The 20,790-nt window shown below is 37.0% G+C and overlaps 1 protein-coding gene across 5 annotated transcripts in view; it reads left to right on the forward strand.

Annotated features, from left to right (window-relative positions):
- Window positions 1-20,790, forward strand: part of VEZT (vezatin, adherens junctions transmembrane protein) — a 69,349-nt gene that overhangs the window by 23,991 nt on the left and 24,568 nt on the right. For 3 of the 5 annotated variants that reach the window (XR_014688866.1, XM_084507220.1, XM_084507223.1), the window contains exons 3-7: window positions 3,072-3,161; window positions 5,571-5,746; window positions 7,304-7,579; window positions 10,795-10,944; window positions 18,789-18,936. Coding sequence is in view for 4 of the 5 variants with exons in the window: in XM_084507220.1 (XP_084363346.1) it covers window positions 3,072-3,161; window positions 5,571-5,746; window positions 7,304-7,579; window positions 10,795-10,944; window positions 18,789-18,936 (840 nt within the window). In the remaining variant the exon portion in view is untranslated. The remainder of the gene's footprint in view (window positions 1-3,071; window positions 3,162-5,570; window positions 5,747-7,303; window positions 7,580-10,794; window positions 10,945-18,788; window positions 18,937-20,790) is intronic. The other 2 variants (XM_084507221.1, XM_084507222.1) reach the window with 2 other exon arrangements.

A 20,790-nucleotide genomic window follows, 5' to 3' on the forward strand; every position in this document is an offset into this window, starting at 1 on the left:
CTAGCGTTCTCATCTCACGAGGACTTGATACTCAAGGGTACTGTTTGAAAGAGCTCCTAGACCTGTTTTCTGGAATTAAATCCAGAATTATTTGGGTAATTCTGCTTGATCTTCAAGGAATGTATTTCTTTGCATTTATATTTTTCCTTTCTCACTCATTTTCCTAGGCTGCTGTGCATATCTGAGTGTCTAACTTGATTTTACTGTCACACCTCGTCCCAGCTCAGATGTGATAATAATTCATCACTAGAACAAGACTGGTGCTGGAGGCAGATACTTAGGGTTGTGCTGAGGCTATCCTCAGTAATACTTTGTACTGTCATCTTTCTGAAGTGCACAGAACTGAAAGGTGCCAACGTGACTGATGGTATTTCAGATGCCTGCTAATTTGCCATTTCGAGTTTAACCTGTGCAGAAGAGAAACATTCTTAAGTATTTTATTTTAGGTTCAAATGAATGTACCTAAAATGTTTGTGTCCTGTGCTATTTTCTATTAATGTTAGGCATTATATATCTTTATTATTAAGCTCAATTCTGTTAATGAATAATTATTATAATTATAATTAAATATAATAATTATAGTTATTTACTAAGCTTATTAAGAGGATTCATTTGACTGACTTGTGTTCTAAAGCTGTAGAAGTGATCCTCCAGAAGCAGTGGCAACATGACTCGACTTGTGTGTTGATGAAAGTTGTTTTACTTGTCAGTAACACTCCCAATGGGAGTGCAGGCTGTGAGACACTACTCCAAGGATCTGAATAATTGAATGTGTTACTGCACTCTACTGGGTCACAGCCCAAGACAGTGGGATGTCTTGTTTTGTGTTTTCAAGCACTGACATGCCTGGTGAGCATTTATGCAAGCTCATACTTTTATTTTTAAACGAAAACATAACAAATAGACCAAACAATTACTTACATAGCACATTAGTCTGCCTTTTTTCAGTGCTTTCATAATCAGGTTTAGTCAGCTGGTAGCATTTTAAAACTGTCTTTGATATAGATTTAAATTCTTATGATAAAAACTAAAGAACTTGAGAAGGCTAAGCAGCTGGAAATGATAGGCTCCAAGAGGCATCACTGTAAACAGTAAATGATCAACTTCTTTTACACTTCACTGTACTGAGACAAATACTTTGTCTGAAACTCAAATGTAGGGCAAGGACTTCTGTTGATTTCATCTCAATTTTCCACAAATTGTAGTCAGATAATTTTGTTTTGCACCACTTTACAAGAAACACTTCCTTGGAAGATAATCTACTGCTGCAGTTTGTGACCCTTCTCCTCTTCAGACGTCAGTGCCCTTGAGCAACTTCAGAATCTTTGCCCATACAGCAGGGGTGAATCTTGCTTTTACCAGCATTACTGATAGTAATGATAGAAAACAGTGTAGAAACAGGCCCTCTTATTTTTTTGATAGCTTGTCCAACATTGCACATGAAAGTATATTCTCTAACATACTTCACAACCTCACCTGTATTATCCTGTAGGCTGAAACATGCAGATTGCTGGGACAGCCCCTCTTAACAAGCCACAGCGATACCTGTGTACTGGAAAAAAGTATCGTTATGGGGCCCGTGTTATCAGTTTGTTATAGGTCTGTAACTCTGATTGTCTACAGGAAGATGAAGCACATGCAAAGAAAAACTTGAGTTGGGTTCCCTAATTCTGTGAAGCATAAAGGCTTTACAAGGACAATTTCTGGTGTTGTTCAAAGCCCTTCTGCCCTGACAGTGCATCAAGCTTCTGCCGTGCAGCCTCTCAAGGGGCTGTTACACTGATGGGTCTGGCTGCCCTGCCTCCACTCACTAGTCCGACTAATCACAGGGCTAACCACACAGCTCAATAGGTGTGTTTGGTTTTACTCTTCCTTTCCCAACCATAGAGTTAGGAGCTTATTGGAGAAATTTGTGTTGCTCTTCTCAAGCAGCTTTGAGAAGCAAGGGAGCATTTCTGTAGCTTGTATTGGAACAGGTTTATACCTGGAATCCCAGAGGTCAGAAGCTCAGCACCAGTTCCTCAGGGGAAGAGCGACCTTTCAGCTGCATGTAGTAAATTTCAATTCTACACTTCTTTTTCTTAAAAAAGAGAGTGAGAGGAAAGGAAGAAGATGATTCAATGTTAACATCCTTTATAAATCAAGGTATACATTTCAGTTAATGGTAATGTGTCTCAGCAGTTTGAAGATTAAGGGGTAGGGCCCCAGAATTCATTAAATAGATTTAAGTAAATCCTTTGAAAAATACTTCCTGTCAATGCAGTCTGAGGAAAGTAGCTGTACAATGTCTGTCAAAAACTCTGCCTTTTCCATGAAATGACTGCCGAGTGAAGCAAAATCATGCATCTACTTAATTATGATCTTTCATGCATCGTCTTTTAGGAAGATATGTGAGTAAAACATGTGATGACAACAAGTCCCTCTAATTAGCGATGTTCAAAGTTAGGTTTGCAGCTCAGATCAAAGTGTGGGTTTAGGTTGCATGGGAAGCAGCGTGGAGAGAGAAGTATCTGATTGCAAGTGCTGCTGTGACAGTGCGCTTCTGACACGGTTCATTTTCCTGCCATCACTCTTCCCTGCCTCTGTTCACTCGTCCTTCAGAGTCTTGTCCTCAAGCTGTGGTGGTCCTCCAAGGAGAGGTTGTTCCTCTCCCAGTCTTTTCCTTCTGTTCAGTCTCTGTCAGCCATTTAACTTCACTGCTTTTTTGTTATGCTTAAGAAGAGATAAAATCTTTCACGTTGATGCAGTAGCTGCCAACCTGAGATCAAACAAATTCTGGCTGTATTTATTTTTAACATTATAGCATAACAATCCATCACACTCTGAATAGGTGGGGTTAATGAAGCTTTATTTCACGGCCTTGTGTACAGGCAAACTGAGCGGAAGCAGATGTTCCCTTAGCATACTCTGAAGTTAGGCCAAATAGAATAAGCGAAACTTCCTTACAGGTACGTGTGTTTGAGTTAACAAGGAAAGCAGATGCACAAATAAAAGAATTGTCTGTCTGTTATTTATTTTTTTTCTTTCTTCTTTTTTTTTTTTTTTAATGAAATAATTTCTGTTCCCTTCAGCAAGGCATCCTGTCAAAACTAGTTGAGTTCTTCAGAAGTTGGTTTCCTTTTCCACAATATAAGAAAGATGATGACATACTTCACAGACTGGTAAGTGACTACTTTTTTTTATTTTTTAAATTTTCTTCCCTAATCCACAGCACTTTGCCTCCTTTGTACCTTTGTACCTTCTCCTCCAAGCACCATCTTTGGTCTCTTTTTTTTTTTTTTTTTTTAATGTTCTAAGCATTTTACTTACTCTTTTGGTAATATTGCTTCTAGTTTTCAGAGTCAGGGTGCCAGGCAAGTTGGTCACAGCCCAAAAAGAAAAAATATCAGTAGTTAGCTTGAAGATACTCAAAACGTGGAAGAGATTATGAGAAATGAAAGAAATTCTTGAAAGCTAAAAGTTGTTAATCTACATTGTATCTACCCCATTCACTGGAAGGCACTGCAGAGACAGAAAGTCCCCAAGTGGCAGTCCAGTGACTTGCAGACACAGCTTTAGACAGAAGGCTCTAGAGCTTTGTCTGACTGTTGCTTCACCACCTTTTTCACCTTGTTAGCTCAGGCGTAGCACCTGCTTGTGCAGCTCTACCACCCCTGGACCTATCCTGGGTTATGTATTATGTCTCTGCACTTTCCACAGTGCTTTACCATTTGGGAAAAGCAAAGCAAGCTAAGGCAACACCATTATAATGCTTCAAAACAATGTCGTGCATCAGCAGATGACATCTTTGTAGCAGTCTGTCTGTAGAAGAGGCAAGAGCAGGCTCTGCATTACCTGTATGCCCACACTTCAGCAGTTCAGAATCAGATTGGGTGTCCATCTCCACCTGCCTCACCTGAAGTTTTATTGTCCTACTCCTAGAACATACAAGGAACTTTTAGAGCCCAAGGCAGCATGTGTGGGGTAGAACTGAAGGGTGATACTTCTACCCCAGGTAGGTAAAAATAGTTTTATGCTGTGTTACACCTGTTCTCTGCAGCACCACGTTCTAGTCAATTCAGTCTCTAGCCTGGGGTTGGTCAAGATCTGCTTTAATTAGCATCCAGCTGTTTAAGGTTCCTAGTCTTGCTTGAAAAAGGCATTTTAGACTGTTCCAGAAAGTTCTAAAAGTTAGAAGTTTAATTTTTTTCTACTCTGATATGAAGACGGTGTCTTTATATGTAGTTGGGGGACTGGTAAGTTAGGGATTTCAATTTCTAAGAGAATTCTAGTGAGTCCAATTGCTATTGCTTCTCCCTTATTTCAAGAAGACAAAATTTCCTCTGAAACCTATCATTATTGATCTTGGGTTATCTTTTTTCTTTCTCTCTGTTTCTCTGTGAATCAAAGGTATTATCTTCAAAGCTTTCTTTAGCTTTAATTTCTTGAGAGTGAGACACAAATGAAGAATGTGAAAAGCATGTTTCTCCTGCTGCATTCTACAGCAGGGTACCGAAGTGACACAGGATGTGTTGGAGAAGGGCAGAGTTTCCTCTTGAACACAGCTCTGAAACAATGTTTTTTAGTAAATGTAGAACACAAGTTATCTGGAGTAACATCAATGTATGGAATTAAACATTTGATTAGCTAGAGTAAAGTTTCATAAATAATCTCCGTACTGTGAAATTTCAAACTTCCGTTAACAGCTTTTATTAGGGGGTTTTACAAAAATACTCTTCGTCCTTCAGGCTAGTTAGATGCAAAGATGCACATGCTCATTTTGGGGTTTTGTTAGAACACTCTCAACGTGAAGTGTTCTGTAATTATAGTTTGGTGCAATATGCAGATTAATATTTCAGGGGGTCTTCTCTGATTTATTTATTTGTCTTCAAGATCTGCGTATTGCCTTGAAGAGCTGTTATGGTAGGGGAAAAATAGCAGACGTTTATCATAGTATCAGATCCATGACTAAGTAACTCCCTGAAGTTTGCCTGAAGTTCCGTAAGTGTGAAATCTCCAGAGGCCCATGCTGCTTCATGTTTGGATTGAGCTCTCTTGGGTCACAGAATCCTGCAGGAGAGGACTCACAGCTTTGGTTGGGTCAAAGCCACATTGAGTCCAGCACATTGACCCTATTAAACGTCCACAGGTGACTTTTTGTTGACTGAGCTGTAATCTCTCCCTTTATAATTTTTGTTTTGTTAATGACCTAAATTATGTCATGACAAAAAAAGGTTTTCTGTTTTATTGAAGATCTTCTAATAGATATGATACCTTTCCAATCCTTTTGCAAATGTATTGGCATAACTTGTGGCATTTTACCAAATATTGTTACTGTCTAGGATCAGTGTGATACACCCTGCAAGGCTGAATTGTTAGGTAGTAAATGAATTTTTAAATTTTAACAAGTTTAAAAAAAGTGAGGGGTCTACTGCTGATATATCTGAAATATTTTTGTAATCTTCAGGAAGAGAGAGCCGTCAGTGAAGTGTGGAATGTCATGGTATTTTCCTTGTTCTAATAACTTAATTTTAAGAGTTTGCATGTTCTTTACTAATACCTGTTTTTTTCTCCTGCCCATTTGTGGTAAGGATGTCGGATTTCGATTTGACACACTCCGTACCATCCTGCAACAGGAAGTTCTGCTGCAGGAGGATGTGGAACTGATTGAGTTCCTTGACCCGAGTATCCTGTCTGCGGGGCAGTGTAAGCAACAGGAAAATGGACGGCTTCCAACACTACGCTCCCTAGCAACTCCTAATATTTGGTATTGTACAGAGTACCTACAACTGTATTCACTGTTAAACTGAAAAAAATAGGTTGTATGGTCTTTACAGAAAATGTAGCAATATAGTAATTGGTTTTGTGTTTGTTTTTTTTCCTCAGGTCTTTGAGTCCACTAGTCCCCACATTCATAGATAAGCATATTTTTCCCTCAGGCATTTTATTGAAAGAGTGAGTTTTAATCTGAGATAGCTACATAAACATATCTGGATACTTGCAAACTTGCCATGAGGAAAAACTAACATGGATGAATTCATCAATTTCTAAAGCTATACAGTGATGATTTTGAGAAATGAGATGTGATTGTGTAGACTGAATTCGAAAGTGTGTCTTTCACTGCAGTCTTTATGAAGCACTTTAATTGTATGGGGGGCAATTAGAATTAGCTGTAGAATACTAGAAGAACAGACTAAAGAATATTTAGATACAGTGCATTCAGGTTTGAAGAGGCTGGTGAAATTCACCCTAGAATGCTGAAGGAGCTACCTGCAGCAATGTCTAAACACCTAGCACCTGTATTTGAAAAATAACAAGAATGATGGGTAGTCAGAAAGGGTCACTCAGAAATGGGTGGGAATCAGGAGATAACAATCTCTCATGACACAGGCAAGTGGTATGTTTTCATCCATATGTTAGGAAAATAGATGGAATTATTAAGATGTATTATGCCATTACTGATGTTCCCTGTCAAACAAGAACTTTAAAATCACCTTACTCCAGTGGTTTGTCTTGGTCCTAACACTATTCAGTGTTTCTTTAACTGTTCAGATTATAAAGAACCCTTAAAAAATTTCTGAAATTCAGAAAATTTCTGAAAAGCTTTCAAGGGGAAGAAAAACAATATTTTTTCTTTTAAAAAATCTGGAAAAAATTAAAGTCTCCATGCCCATATCCCATCCATCTCTGTGAAGACTGTCATAATTTTACAAAACTGCAACTATAATACTACATATGAGACACTGTATATTCTAAGAGTCACTTTTTTGTAGAATTTTTCTAGGTGAAAATAACAGAGGATTTGAAAATGTCCTTGAGAAATAACTGAAATGAGATACTAGTGACTCTGGTTTTTAAGGATTTTCAAAAGCTGCCAAATCTTTTAAAATGATTATTCAAGTCATTTTATAAAAACGTGTTAAAAACTAGTGGTCTGTTGGTGTCCAAGTTAAATAAGTCAGAAACTGGAAAAAATAAAGCTGGTATTACTTGAGGGTTTTGTTACAAAAAACAAAACAAAACAAAACAAAACAAACAAAAACATGCCCTTTCCTACTGCACTTTTGAACCTGGAAATACAGATATTCCTGTTCCTACCCACCCGGGCTCATAATGCTGAGTAGTCAGTTTTTTGGTTGTGTGGTTGTTTTTAAGTCATGTGTGTAAGATAAACTGACCTTTCAGAGTGGTAAATTACTTGTCTACTCGTACCACTAAAAAGCTGGCTTTTTTGGTGTTTACAGCTCGCTTAAGAAACCTACATGTACTTCCCACCTGTTTGGCCTCAGGAATCTACGGCTGATATTACTTTCTCTGTTTGCAGGGATGTCTCGCTGTTGCTTGCCTTTGTAAGTGCACTGCTTATGCTTCCTTCATGGTGGAAGGAATCGTCGTGGCTGCCGTGGGGACTAGTTCTGCTTGTGTATGCAATCTTTCGAGTGTGGGGCACATGGAGGACAGCCAAGCTGCAAATGTCCCTGCGAAAATACTGTGTCCAGCTGGAAGAAACAGTGGCAAATAGTCGAGCTTTTACTAATCTTGTGAGAAAAGCTCTACGACTCATTCAAGAGACTGAAGTAATTTCCAGAGGATTTACCCTGTGAGTCCACATTTCACTTTAATAAATTGATCCATTCAAGCCATATGTTGTATAAAAATAGTCTCATTGCACTGCCTCCTAGAACACTTTCACAAGTGAAATTGCCAGAAAGCATATTACTGAAAACTTTTCATTTGCATTAAATAGTATAATTACAGTTATGTTCACCAACATAAAAGTATGAATTCTAACTACCCATTGTTAAAACTATTCATTCTGAAGGAGAATGAAGTGTCACAAATCTGAACTGGGCATCTATGACTTTGAAAGTCTCTTGCAGTGCTGGCCATGAAATATATTAAGTACCTTGCACCAATTTAATTAGCCATTTGGGGGGATTATTTGAGAGGCTGTTTGCTTAAGGGTTTTTTGTACTTTAAATGATCAAGTCCATGTAAATATGCAAGTAATCATTCTTCTTTTAGAAAACAAGATTACATGAAAATTATCAAAGAACAGTCTGAAGTAATGAGAACCAGCAATCAGCAAAGACTATCCAGAGGTCATTTCCCACCTAAAAAAAAAAAAAAATTGCAATACCTTTCCATTCTTGCATACAATTGTTAAGCTGTTTAGAGTCTTAATTTCCTCTTGAATTTGCTTCCTGTCCACTTAAGTTATGAAGGTTTTCCTAGTTATTTAGCTCTGTAGGTAATTTAACTATTTGGGTTATTTTTTTATTTTTATTTTTTTCTGTGTGAAAGGACATAGCACGTGTTCAGTGTGTGCAATGACCCCAAAACCAACAGGCCTGTTCTCATTGCCAGCTATCCTTTTCTGTGGTAGCAACCTATTGCTAGAAATGTGCCTGTGTCAGTTAGACATAAGGTTAAAGGAGGTGGGAAGTGCCAGCAACTAAAATCCAGCTGACTTTTTCTAAAACCAATAAAAAGTTCCGTGCACCACAAAGTTGTTTGTTCCTGCTAGACCAGCTGCTCTGTTCTCAGGTACATGTTGGTACATGCAAGATTGAAACTGTAGACTTTGCATTTTGAATTAATTTTCGAGCTTGAGATGCTTTCAGTATGCTTTGTAGAAGCATACTTGTTTTATTCTCCCTTTGGAATGCATAAGCACATCTTCAGTCTGCCTAGCTATGTTTTTTTTTTTGTTTTATTTTCTGAAGAAACATATAGTTAAGCAATAGGCAGTCTTATCTTTGCAAATGGGTTCTTAAAAGAAATTATTGTTAGGGCTTGTCCAAATTACAGATGAGAAAACATTTGGATTTTTTCCTAAGTTTAAGCAAACGAACTTGTGGTCAGTGTCAAAATTGCTGGTGCCTTGTTCTTTTACTACATATCTTAGATAACAGATTAACAAAAACCAGACTGGTCTTTAAGCTGGTGCTTGATCTCAGCCCCTTTACTTAAAACTCTGGCAAGCTTTTCAAAAGATTGAGTATGGATGGAGTGGGAGAAGTCAGCCTGTGTCAGCAATCTCATTGGAATAATTGTCCAGTATGAAGAAGTCAGAGTCATAGAGGTTTGGGTTTGTTTTAGTTTGGATGAAGTTCGAACTCCAGAGTGTCCTTTTCTGCATCCATATATGTAAGAGATGCTGCTGCACAGAGCACCATGAAGTTCTTTGCTTGACAAGATGCTTCATGTATGACCCAAAAAAACTAGCTCTCCTTTCTTCTTTTCCTGAATTTTGCTACAACAAATCTGAGAAGAACTCAGTTTGGTATGTTCACCAGTGGTAACCTTGTCAAAGTCTTGATGCTTGTTCAGGGAAAATCTTATGGCAGTAGAAATGGTTGCACCTGAAAAGTTAATGAGTATGTGTTTTACATCTTTGAAAGAATGGGTTTGTCAACCAGGTAGCACAGCACCCATTCCATGATGCGTATGCTGCTGTTTGAATATACTGCTAGCTTAGCAGAGTCTGGACTGTGCAGTAACTCTGTCATGAATGGAAACATACTGAAGCTGACGGTTAAATAATATTGAGTCCAGATTTTGGCTAGCTGTACTTAGCTAAACTGTGCTATAGCAAACCCGGGTCTGCAGATTCAGCCTTACGTTGTTTTCCACAGCTATTTTTTGCTCTCTATTTCTCTCTCTGTTTGTTAAGATGGAAATAGGCTAGATAAAATAGTTATCAGTGCAGGAACACACTCATCTTTCCAGGTACCCACTATGCTATTCCCTTTTATGTGACTGAAGATGTGAAATTACCTTGTTGCCTGAGCAATCTGAGCAAGGTGAGAGCAGAAGCAGCTCCAGTCCCCAAACAATTCGTCACTTACTGACCACACTATGTCCATTTCTAAGCTGGTTCTAGTAAAAACAATGCCAGCAGGTAGAGAGGGTGAACTGTCCACTATTTTCAGTGTTGCAGTCATAGGTTTGGCATCAAGACTGTGCATGAACAGAAGTAACTAATATTTTTTTCCTTTATCTACAGCTTAGTGTTACATGAACATACTTAATGTTTATGCAATTCACAATTCAGTTTATTTCCAGATTAGGCAATTTCTTACAATTCTAGAGCTATTTTGAAGTATAGTCAAATAAGTAAGTGTCATAGTTTCTTTTAAATTGTGTATTCACCTGAATATATGAATACCAAATCGTATTTTCAAATTTGCTGATTTAATTACATATATTTCATGTGTTTACCTGTCTTGGCTTCCACAAAACACTGCTGTCATTCATTGCACAATTGGTAAAAGCTATTTCCCCACTTATATAATATTTCTGTTGACCTAGAGAAGACTTCTGCAGGGATGGCTTGAAAGAAAATATTTTTTTACATGGAAAACAAAAAATAGTAGCACATTTTTTCTGCAAAAATAGTTTAAAGAGCAAATTTGTGTATGAATAGGTGTATGTTAAATATCTGCATGTTAAAATTTCCAAAACTTATACTGGGCATGTAACAGTTTTGTATCAGAAATAATGTTGTGGCCTACTTACGTTTAGTATATTCATTTTGAACACTTTGGAGAAGACAAATGTCCTCAAGAGTTTTACCATGGCTCAGATGAGAATGGAATCAGGCCGCCTGTTGAGGAGTCCTATCTGCTTATCTAAGATTTTGATTAAATAAGTCATTGATATGATGGATTTTTTTTTTATTTTTTTTTTTTGCTGTCATAGCTACTGAGCAATTTGAAAAAGTTTCTAAGTAATGGAATAAGAAAACTGATGTACTGTCTTTAAAAATACTTTAGGACATCTGTACAGTTGTATCACATTTTACTTTTCAAGTTTGCTTGACAGGGTCAGTGCCGCTTGCCCATTTAATAAAGCTGGACAACATCCTAGTCAACATCTTATTGGTCTCCGGAAAGCTGTTTATCGATCTGTCAGAGCCAACTTTCGAGCTTCAAGACTGGCTACTCTGTACATGCTGAAAAAATATCCTTTTTGTAAAAAACAACAACACACCAAAAAAAAAAGTTCAGTTATTCCATTAACGTTGCCCACCTGTGGTTGTGCCAGTGTTTAGAGTTGGCATGTCTAGAAACATACGATCTAATTACATATCTAAATGAGATAAAGGAAAGGTAGCATAGTAAATTTGGGCTTATGCTTGGTTTGGAACAGTCTTAATTTTTTTCTTTTTTTTGCACTGTGCCATGTGAGATAAAACCTTATATACTGAAACCATTGTTCTAATTATTGATGCCCATGCCTCTGGTGCAAGTACTGAAGTACTTCAGAGTCCTTTGGGATTTTGTTTTTTAATTATTTTTAGCTATCGTTTTCTCTTGCACGAAAATAACCTTTCCTCTGACTGATGAGCCCATTCGCTCATTGTCCCCATGTTCAAAGATAAGTTGATTTTCTGTTTCAGACAAGCTGGGTGAAAACTCTCATTACAATAATTAGCCAAAGTGCACGTTTAAGAGTGAGGAGTTTCTACCCTGAACCAAACTAGAACACTTGGTTCAGATTTGACTTTGTGAAGCAGCATCTACATTTCCTCAGTGAGTTGTATACTTTCTTTAATGGTGTTAGCATTTCAAGACTGTTTTACTATGTTTATTGCACTACATAGGAAATAACAATGCCTTCACCCTCTATTTTAGCAAAAAATAAAACAGACATGTCTCTTATCTGAGAAACTTCATGTAGGGAAAAAAAAAAGCTGCTGTTAATGCAATTGTTGAAAATCTGTCATGACAAATAACTTGTTTTGCCTTCCTGAAACATCCTCGATTAATACTGAATAATAGCATGTGACACAGGCACACACGAAGCTGTGAGAGCATGCATTCACTCTGAAGGAAATAAGTGTTTATTTGCAAAGTAGTAACTCATGTAGGCATCCTCATTCTCAGCTCAAGGCTTAACTCTTAGCACTGAGGATTAAGGTGTACTGGTGACATAAAGGAAAAAAAAATTGACTAGTTCAAACACGTTGGTAGAGGCAACTGGTACCTAGCTTGGCATTAATCAAGAATTGTTTCTAAAAGCACAGGAAGGGATTTGAAAATGGGATCGGTGGACATGGCCTTCACAAATATCCTCCAGCATGAAGAAAGGAAATCTAGTAGTTGCTATGAAAATGTGTGTTGCTTTGACTGTGGAGGTTACAGGTGCAAGGAACATTGGTGTGAATTAGACAGTCCACTAGTTTTCTAACTGTTAAACTTCTTGGAATGGCTTTTAAATTAAGGAACACAAGAGAAGAAAGTCTCTTGTTTCCTTTGGATTATTTGACATTTGCATCTGTTTTTGAAAGATCTTTGAGATGGAAGTTACATTATACCAAATTATCATGTAGCTATTGTAGTAGGAAAACCAGAAAAAAATAAATAGTGAAAAATATATTTAAACTGTATGTGTATAGTTCTTTGACAAATGGAAAGATAAACATTCTTTAGAAGCATTATACATGCAGAACATAGTGGAAAAAAGAGTGTCAGAGTGGCAGAGTGGAAAAAAGAGTTAAGATGCAGACTTGGTCAAATCAGCAGTGCTTGTAAACTGAAAGCAGGGAATTTAAATGTGAGGAAGGTGGGTAAATGATTCCTCCTCCCCACCAAAATAATTAAGAGCAGCTTTAAGGTAGTTTCCAGTTGTCTTAATTTGTAGTTTTCCCTGCCTATCATGAGTGCCTGAAAATGCTCCGTGTATTGTACGGGCGTTGATGGCAAGGAGCATCTTTCACATAGATTCCACTGCCTTGTGCAATTAAATAGAACGCTTACACTGGAGGGGCCAAAGATGCCTTCACGTCAAAAGCATTCACACCTGCCAGTTGTGACAACTTTAATGCTCTTGTCCATCATCGTGTCGTTAGCACAAATGTGGCCTACAGCAAAGAGAATGAGGAACTGGAGAGATTAAATAAAGGCGTAAGGCAATAAACTGAAGGAAAGGAATGTTGATAAATTAAAGGAAAGCAACTTCCACCCAAAGTCTGGAAAAGAGATCCCACTTCTGACTTCTATGGTTCTTTTTAGTAAGTTCTGCTTTGTGCAAAATCAGAAGATTTTCCCAACTTAATCTCCTCTAGAGTTATCTGAATATGAACTAATGAATTTCTATTTGAAAGGTGCTTTTTCTGAGCACTATGAAAGACATGAATCCAGTAGCACTATTAATCAACAAAACAAAAAACAAAAATTTGAGGAAAAAAATAGAGAAAAAATCCAAATGTTCAGTATTTGGAACAATATTATATATTTAAAATTAATAATAGAAAAAAAAAATCCCGATTAATCATAATACTGTTTAATATTTTTTTTTAAGTGTTTTACTGGATATTAGTTTGTGTCTCTGTAGTGGAGCAGATGTATCTCTGTATTTATGCAAGTGAAAAACTGTGGTTGTTTTTTTGCTTGAAACATTTTTCACTAGAAATTCAATAAGTGAAATGCCTCCTAGTCCCAAGGACGGTAAAACTTGAGTCTTCCCAGCTAATACACTAAGGATCAAAGGTTAGTTCCATTTTAATAGATGACATTATTCTTTAGGGTCATTTTGTTCTTTATAAAATAAGGAAGTAGTAATTTCTTGAGAGCATAAGCAAATAAACAGTACATGCAATGTGAGAGTTCGTCATGGGGGAAGAGAGATAACTGAAAATTTGTTGGCTGATTGGCCACAGCACTTTGATATGAGAATTAATGGATATTAAAGTAGAACTGGATCTTCACATGATATAAATGCTCACCATTCATCTTCTTCCACAGTGTTGTATTCATTGACATCATTTGAGGATGTGATCCATTATGTTTTCTTCTGCTGTACCAACCTTCTAATATTGCAGTCTGCTTTTCTTTCATGAGAGTCTGACACTGAAATAAGATGTTTCAAAAACAAAAAAGTCAGAAAAGAGCCAAGCTTTGAAGTCTGTGTCAATGGGAAATAATTTTCTATATTACAGTTTACTTTCCTTGGTTGCAGTATTCAGTTGATATCATTACATGGGGATGCTGCTTGTCATTCAACAACAGTGGTGAATCTCTGACTCCAGAGGTCATTTTTATGTGATGTCTAGTTATCAAAATAAAGTCACAGTCACAGTCTAGGTCCTCTGTGTGGTTCAGTGGCTACAGAAGGATGATAATGTGCAGAATGCCCCATTTTCCTTCATCTTTGTCTTTCTTATAATGAACCTGGAAAACTGAGACTGAGAATTATCGTACATCTGGTGATAATCGTTGCCTTAAGACAATAGCTCTTGAACAAAGACATGTCTATTATGACATAAAATGGTTAAAGTAATACAGAAAATGATACTAAATTCACTAATGTAGTAAAAGGTATACTACAATTTAAAATAAGTTTTCATTTAAAGCATTCTTATGTGTTCAGAACTTACTAGAAATACTTGTAACTGAAGTAGGTTGTTACATACACTTTAATGTATTTCATTATTTCTGAAATAAGCCTCAAATTCATATTTTGAATCAGTAAGACTAATGCTATTGGAAGCCAAAGAGAAGCTGCTTTAAACCTTAGGCACTTGCTTTACGTCTGACTTAAAGAGAGCCAAGGACGGGTACGTACCTGAGCGGCTGAGCTGGTGACTGTTTGGCTGAGTTTAAAACTTGCTGACCTAAATATTGATCTTAACTGTAGACATAAGTGACTGAAAGGTAAAAATAAATGATTAAATACACCTTAAATGATAAGGTATATGTTGATCGGTGCTAATCCATTCACTGTAGCTTTTATACCCATCAGTATTATTTCTACTGTTTAAATATTTGTGTCAAATTAGGCTTTTATGGTAAAGTATATCTCAAATGAGTAAGAGGGAGATCCGTCTGAGGAAGTTGTTACAGAGAATTAAAAATCTTAATTCACAGCTTTACTATGTAAATACAAATAGGCAATACAAATTGCACAAACCTGATACGTTATTGTTACTCACTTCAGTAGGACTAGAAGTTTGGTAGTATTTGCTTGTGGCCAGTATGCCACTTTTTAGCTCATTTCAGTGAATGGAATAAATTAATATCTTCCTAATTAAAATTTGGTCCCATGTAAAATAGAAAAAAATATATGATTGTACTTTAGCTTATACCAGGTGTTTCTGTCAGACTCAGTGGACCAGTAATATTTCGTGAGACGGATTCTTTACATTTCGTGGGAAGCGACAGCTGTGAACTTGCAGAAACAATTCAGTGTTTTCTGCTGCCATCCTTACTCTGAGTTGTTCATATCAGGAAGAGTACATTGCTCAAAGTCACAGAAGATAAGAGCATTTCTCCTTTAATCTGGAAAATAAGGGTATAGCAAGATGCAATGGTTGAAAGCTTAAACTAGAAATTAGATATTTTGGGTTGAGTATTTACAGGATGTTATGCAAACTAGTCAGTAGTAGCGCAGCAAATCTCTGCACTATACTCCATTGAACTGTGTAATAACTTGGAGGCAATACGTCAGTCAGTGTGCCAGTCGTTTAATATTTTTATGCTTAAGAGCATTGTGGGTTCTGCATCATAAGAATCTATGGTTTATGCACTGATTTAATTATACTCAAGCTGGATGGAGGAAATTGTGTATCTTGTGTTACTGGATGATGTTAGCAGTCTAATTCTCAGCTGATGGAAGATGGTGTGGTACTCCATTTCCATTCAACTCACTTGATGGATAGGACCTGGGAGTTTGACCATATAAACTCAAGCAACTTTAATTTTGTTGTAAGTATAAGGCCTTCTTGGGTGGAGCTGTGTGGAGCCAGGAGTTGGACTTGGTGATCCTTGTGAGTCCCATCCAACTCAGAATGTTCTATGATTCTGTGATTCTAGTATTTCTAAATTGAATGGTGTCTCATTACGGTGTAGTGAATATAAAATCCATTCTGTGTGTTTGAGATGCACTGAGCTTGGGAAAACTTTTAAATTTGCTCCTTGTGAATCTAGTAAAATTTGTTTCTTCTCCTCTGTAAAATGTTTAGTTATTGCTTCATGAAATGTTAGAAAAACAGTTTTTCGTTTGGGAGAGAGAGTTTGCACAGGAAAACCTCACACAAGCTAAATATATATAAATGTAGTGTCCTTGGATTGTAAAAACCTAAATCAGAAATCCACTTCTGGAAGGTCTAAGCAAAGATGCATGAGAATTTTTCAGTTAGATGGTTTTCTGTTGACCAGCCAGTTCATCACATGCTTTGCTCATCCCTTCCAGCGGGTGAGAATTTTATGAGAGAGCAGCTTGGGTTTCTTAGGAATACTTTGAGGCCATCATTAGATCTTTAGATGAGGATGTGCTTTTGAAGAGCAAAGTACTAATATGAAATTGTTGTGTACGTGGGTACATTAGTACTGTTGCTTTTTATTACGATGAGCCTCCTGGCAGAGGTTACATATTCATTGTACAGATATTTTATTTTGGATGTGACAGTTTCTTATTAAGTAGCTTTGTCTTCCCTTGCTCCAAGCTTATAAGGAATATAAGTTGAACAGATGAATAAAGTATTTCCTCAAAGACAGAAACATTTAAGTTATGTAAGTTTATTTGCTTGCATCTTTTTAGCAAATCTCTCAATGTGAATAAAAAGAGAGACATCTTATGGTTTAGATCAAAGTGCATTAAGGAAATACATGTATGTTCTTAACAAAAATGATTGGAAGTAAGAGGACAAGGCAGGAGACATGGTAGTTTGGTGGGAATCCCTTGCTGAGATGTACTATGGATAAATGGCTCATTTGGTCAAACCACCCGTTTGAGAGGTTCCTTATGATTTTTAGCATGATTTCATGAAAATCAACATGTGTTCAAACTGCTTTTTCAGATGCTTGTGTTTTGGAAATGCCTTGTTGCAGGAGAAAGATTATCACAGAATATTATCAGCCTCTAGGATAATTGGTCCTGAAGGGTTTTGACCTGATTTTGCAATCTCTTGTGGAGTTAACGTCCTCATCCCCTGTGCTCCATCTGCTGGGCACGCAGTCAGGTTAATTTAGAATAGCTGACCCAGCCACCACCGTGTGACAACAGCAGCTGGTGACAACACCATGTTGTGTTCCTGAGTCATTTGCATTGCTTCAACCTGCATTTGCATTGCAGGTTTTCACCTGCATTCGTGCTTCTGGAGGACACTTAAGAGGCTTCTTTCTTCCTGGACTTTTGGGAGGAATTAGGGAGAAATGTATTTGTTTGTTCAGAGCCCAGAGACATAGTATTGCTGTTTCCTGAGGCACAAAAAATTCACTTCATGCACTGTTCTTCTACTCAAGTGATAAATATTTTCTTCAGCAAGTTGAATCCTATGAGAGCTTAGCAGGTGGAAAATTTGGGAGTGAAAGTGGGTGGAACTTGTAGCTTCCCCAGAAACCAGATTAGTTGGACAAGAGACAAGTACTTCTAGTGGGCTTTATGTGACCCAAGAGATGAGAGTATTCAGTTTGTAAACCAAAACATAGAGGAAAATAACATACTTTAAATTAGAAGTATTTTCATGAATGCTTTGCAATTTCTTTTATTTTCCTTTGGAACAAAGGTGTACTTGTGACAATAAGTCATAAATCATTTTTTAAAGCAAATCTTACTGTTTTTTGACTGGATATCGATTCTCACTTTACAGAAATCTTGAACTGTCCCATCTCCTCTTTCCCCAGCATAAGGTTTGCTTAAAATTAGCACCATTCTAAAAGAAATGCTGCCTAGTCTATGGATTGTTTTTATCTGTTCCTCTAGCATTAGAGTTATATTATGCTTGTTTCCTATTTTTTAAGCATTTCACCACAGTTTGAGGGTTGCAAAGGTACGTTTTTTTAAATAGTAAAAAAATTACCACATGGGTCTTATGATTCTAGCATCAGCAGAAAAGTGCTATTGAAAGACTTGACTTTTTTTCTTGTACTTGTATTTTTATGTGTGAATAGGTAGGTCTGTTAAAATGCATATTTACTGAGATTTCTCAGGCGAACAGCACTGTATATATCATTAAGAATTATCAAGATTGGGGCCTAACTTAACTAAGCTACTTTGTAAACTGGGTAATGAGGCATGGTGATCAAAGCCATGCTCCATCAACTTCCTTAGCTAATTACTCAATAAAATGTCAAAGTCACTGCTGACACACAGAGCGAAGTGATGGGAATATTAGCACATGTATTCTCACAAAATATGTTAAAGATAATTGAGCTTTGGCTGTAGGAAACCTTACTGTGTCTGGGAATTTTGGTACTGAATTAACAGTGTAACAACTGGGAGCTGCTCTTTTTCATGGTAATATCTGAAATACCAAGGAACAGTTATTGCAAAGGTCTCCGAGCAGTCCCTCCACAAGCAGGACTTGCAGGGAATTCCTGCAGTTGTCCCGAGTTTGGCCTATAACATAGGCTACCTTTGAAACTCCAAATTGCACAAATGTTGTCTTCCTCTCTCATCTGTTATAATGATTTCTGTTGTGAGATTGACATGATCTAATTGTTGGGAATTTACTAATCGAAGCTAAAGCAATCTAACTTGAAAGGAATGTAGGGATTTTCATCAATATGTTTTAATTTGTCTCTTTTTAGGTAGTTGTATTTAGTATGTTATATTATTAATATTATCATATTATTGGATGTTTAGTCAAGGTCTTATCTCATCCTTCTCTTAGCCTTTAAAACCTGTGCTATGAAGAAAGTTTGGAAGAAGTTCAATTAGAAGTTCAATTTGGGTTCAACTAAACAGGGATTACGTGTTCTTTCATTTAAATTACCAGAAATAAGAATCCTTGTTAGCTGTTTTTATGCCTTTTATTTTTAATGCAAAAGTTGCTTTGCTACCCACCTTAACTCTGGCTAAACCTACCCGCTGAACTCTGAGAGCGACAACGTGACCAGCTACATCTGTGTAGTCCCTTTCAAGGAGCTGGGTCTGGGACTGAGCGAAGAGCAGGTGTCTGAAGAGGAGGCACACAATCTCACAGATGGCTTCAGCTTGCCTGCCCTCAAGGTAATCTCTCCTAGAAGAACAGGCACATCCACGATGGCTCAGCATGATTTTTTTTTTAATTGTCATGAGGCCATTTGGGTTGTGTATACTAGCCTGTGGTAACACAGTCAACTGAGGAAGGAAGTAAAAGTTGTCTCATATCATGTGTTTCTACATGTATTGGCACTACATGATTTCTTTTTGCATGTATTTGAAGAGAAGTTGCACAATACAACATGAGGATTTTGTGCTGTCAATCATACAAATTCAAGTCAGTGTTTTATAATCAGCTTGATCAACCTTCTCCTTAAACCTGAGCTTTTGTTCTTTGATTTCATTTGTTCTTTGATTTCACATGATTCCAGATAAATAAAATAATTTCCAGGTTTGTACTTAAATCTTTTTAATTAATCGCTTGACTTTGATAAAAAGAGAGACATCCAAAGATGTAAATTAGTTGTAATTGTCAAAGGGAATAGATGCATTTGGCTACACGGAGAAGTATAAATCTGGGCCCCTGCTGCCATGATCCAGTGAAGTTCTTTGATCTTTGAAAAGATGTTTAACTGAGCAGAATGACAATCATTTAATGGCCTTTTTAATCTATTTTGTTTTGAGATGTTAAGTATGTTTAATGTGCTTGAGTAAATGTTCGCAATTAGATCTAATTTGAATGCAAACCTTCTATGCTCTAGTGGTTCTGTGCCTAGGCAGTTCCATTTTACTCTTTTTTAATGGAAAATTCCATTATTATGTGACTTCTTTGTTTTTATGAGGTTGGCTGTTGTTGCATTTTATTCACGTAATTTCTAGGCCTCGATTTCTTTTCTACTGACCGTAAATGGTACCAGCATTAGTAGTTGCAAAGCTTTGAGGTTTTGTCTAATTGGTTGTAAGCTATGTGCTACATCAGATGTAAGTTTGGGGGATTTTTTCTTGCCTTTTAATGAGCTGAACTTCTAATTACAGTCACGCAAGCCGACTTACCCAGTTCTTTTTAAGCTCAATAAGTCAATTAGAGTTGCCCAAGCTTGTAAACTAAGACTTTGTTTACTTGCCATTTGCAGTAATTTCACTGAAATCTGTTTTAATTAAACTGGATGGAGTACTTTCTGGGTAGAGTTAAAGTCACAACTAGAAATCGGAATTTGCCTGAACTGATGACATTGGTGAAGGCTGGGTGTGGTGTAGTTGAGTCGAGCTAAATTAACGTAAATCTAAGCAGATTTGTACTGTAGTAACAAAATAGTTAGATGACCTTGGGGCATATTTGTATTGTGAGCCCAGGATCTACGTGTAGTCCTCTTTATTTTTTTTGTATTTTTTTGCCTTTGAGAGCACTTTCCGTTATTTTAAAATGCAGGTAAAATACAGACATGTATCAGATTTGGTGAATATTTTTATTTTCATTTAAGCCCATGCCTAGGCCATATGACCAGTGTAGCCTATGTGTTTTGGCTACCTTGTCCTTGCACTACACCAGTTTAAAGAGTAAAATTTTTCGGCTTGAAAATAAATACTGATCCAAGCTGTGAAGACCAGTTGGATGTTTTGTGTGAAGTCTGAATACAGATAAAAATAATCAAAATTTATGGCTAGAACAAACGATTTTCAACCCTACATACATCTGGAATTTCCTTTTCTCTCATCCTTTGTACCTTTTTTCAGGTGGAATTTGAGTTGTTGTTTTCATTTCCTGAAGTTCACTTCTTTTGTGTGCTACCTTTTTACTGCTTTTGTGTTCTGTCTGGAGGAAGGGTTTAGTTGTCTTTTGTGTGCGTTATAACCTGAGCTCTTGACTCTTTATCCAAGGTACCGCACCTTCAGAGACACTTAGGTAATTCCTGCCAATTTGTTTGCTTCCTCCACCCCCTG

This window comes from Aythya ferina (assembly GCF_964211825.1).
Source record: "Aythya ferina genome assembly, chromosome: 1".
NCBI lineage: Eukaryota > Metazoa > Chordata > Aves > Anseriformes > Anatidae > Aythya > Aythya ferina.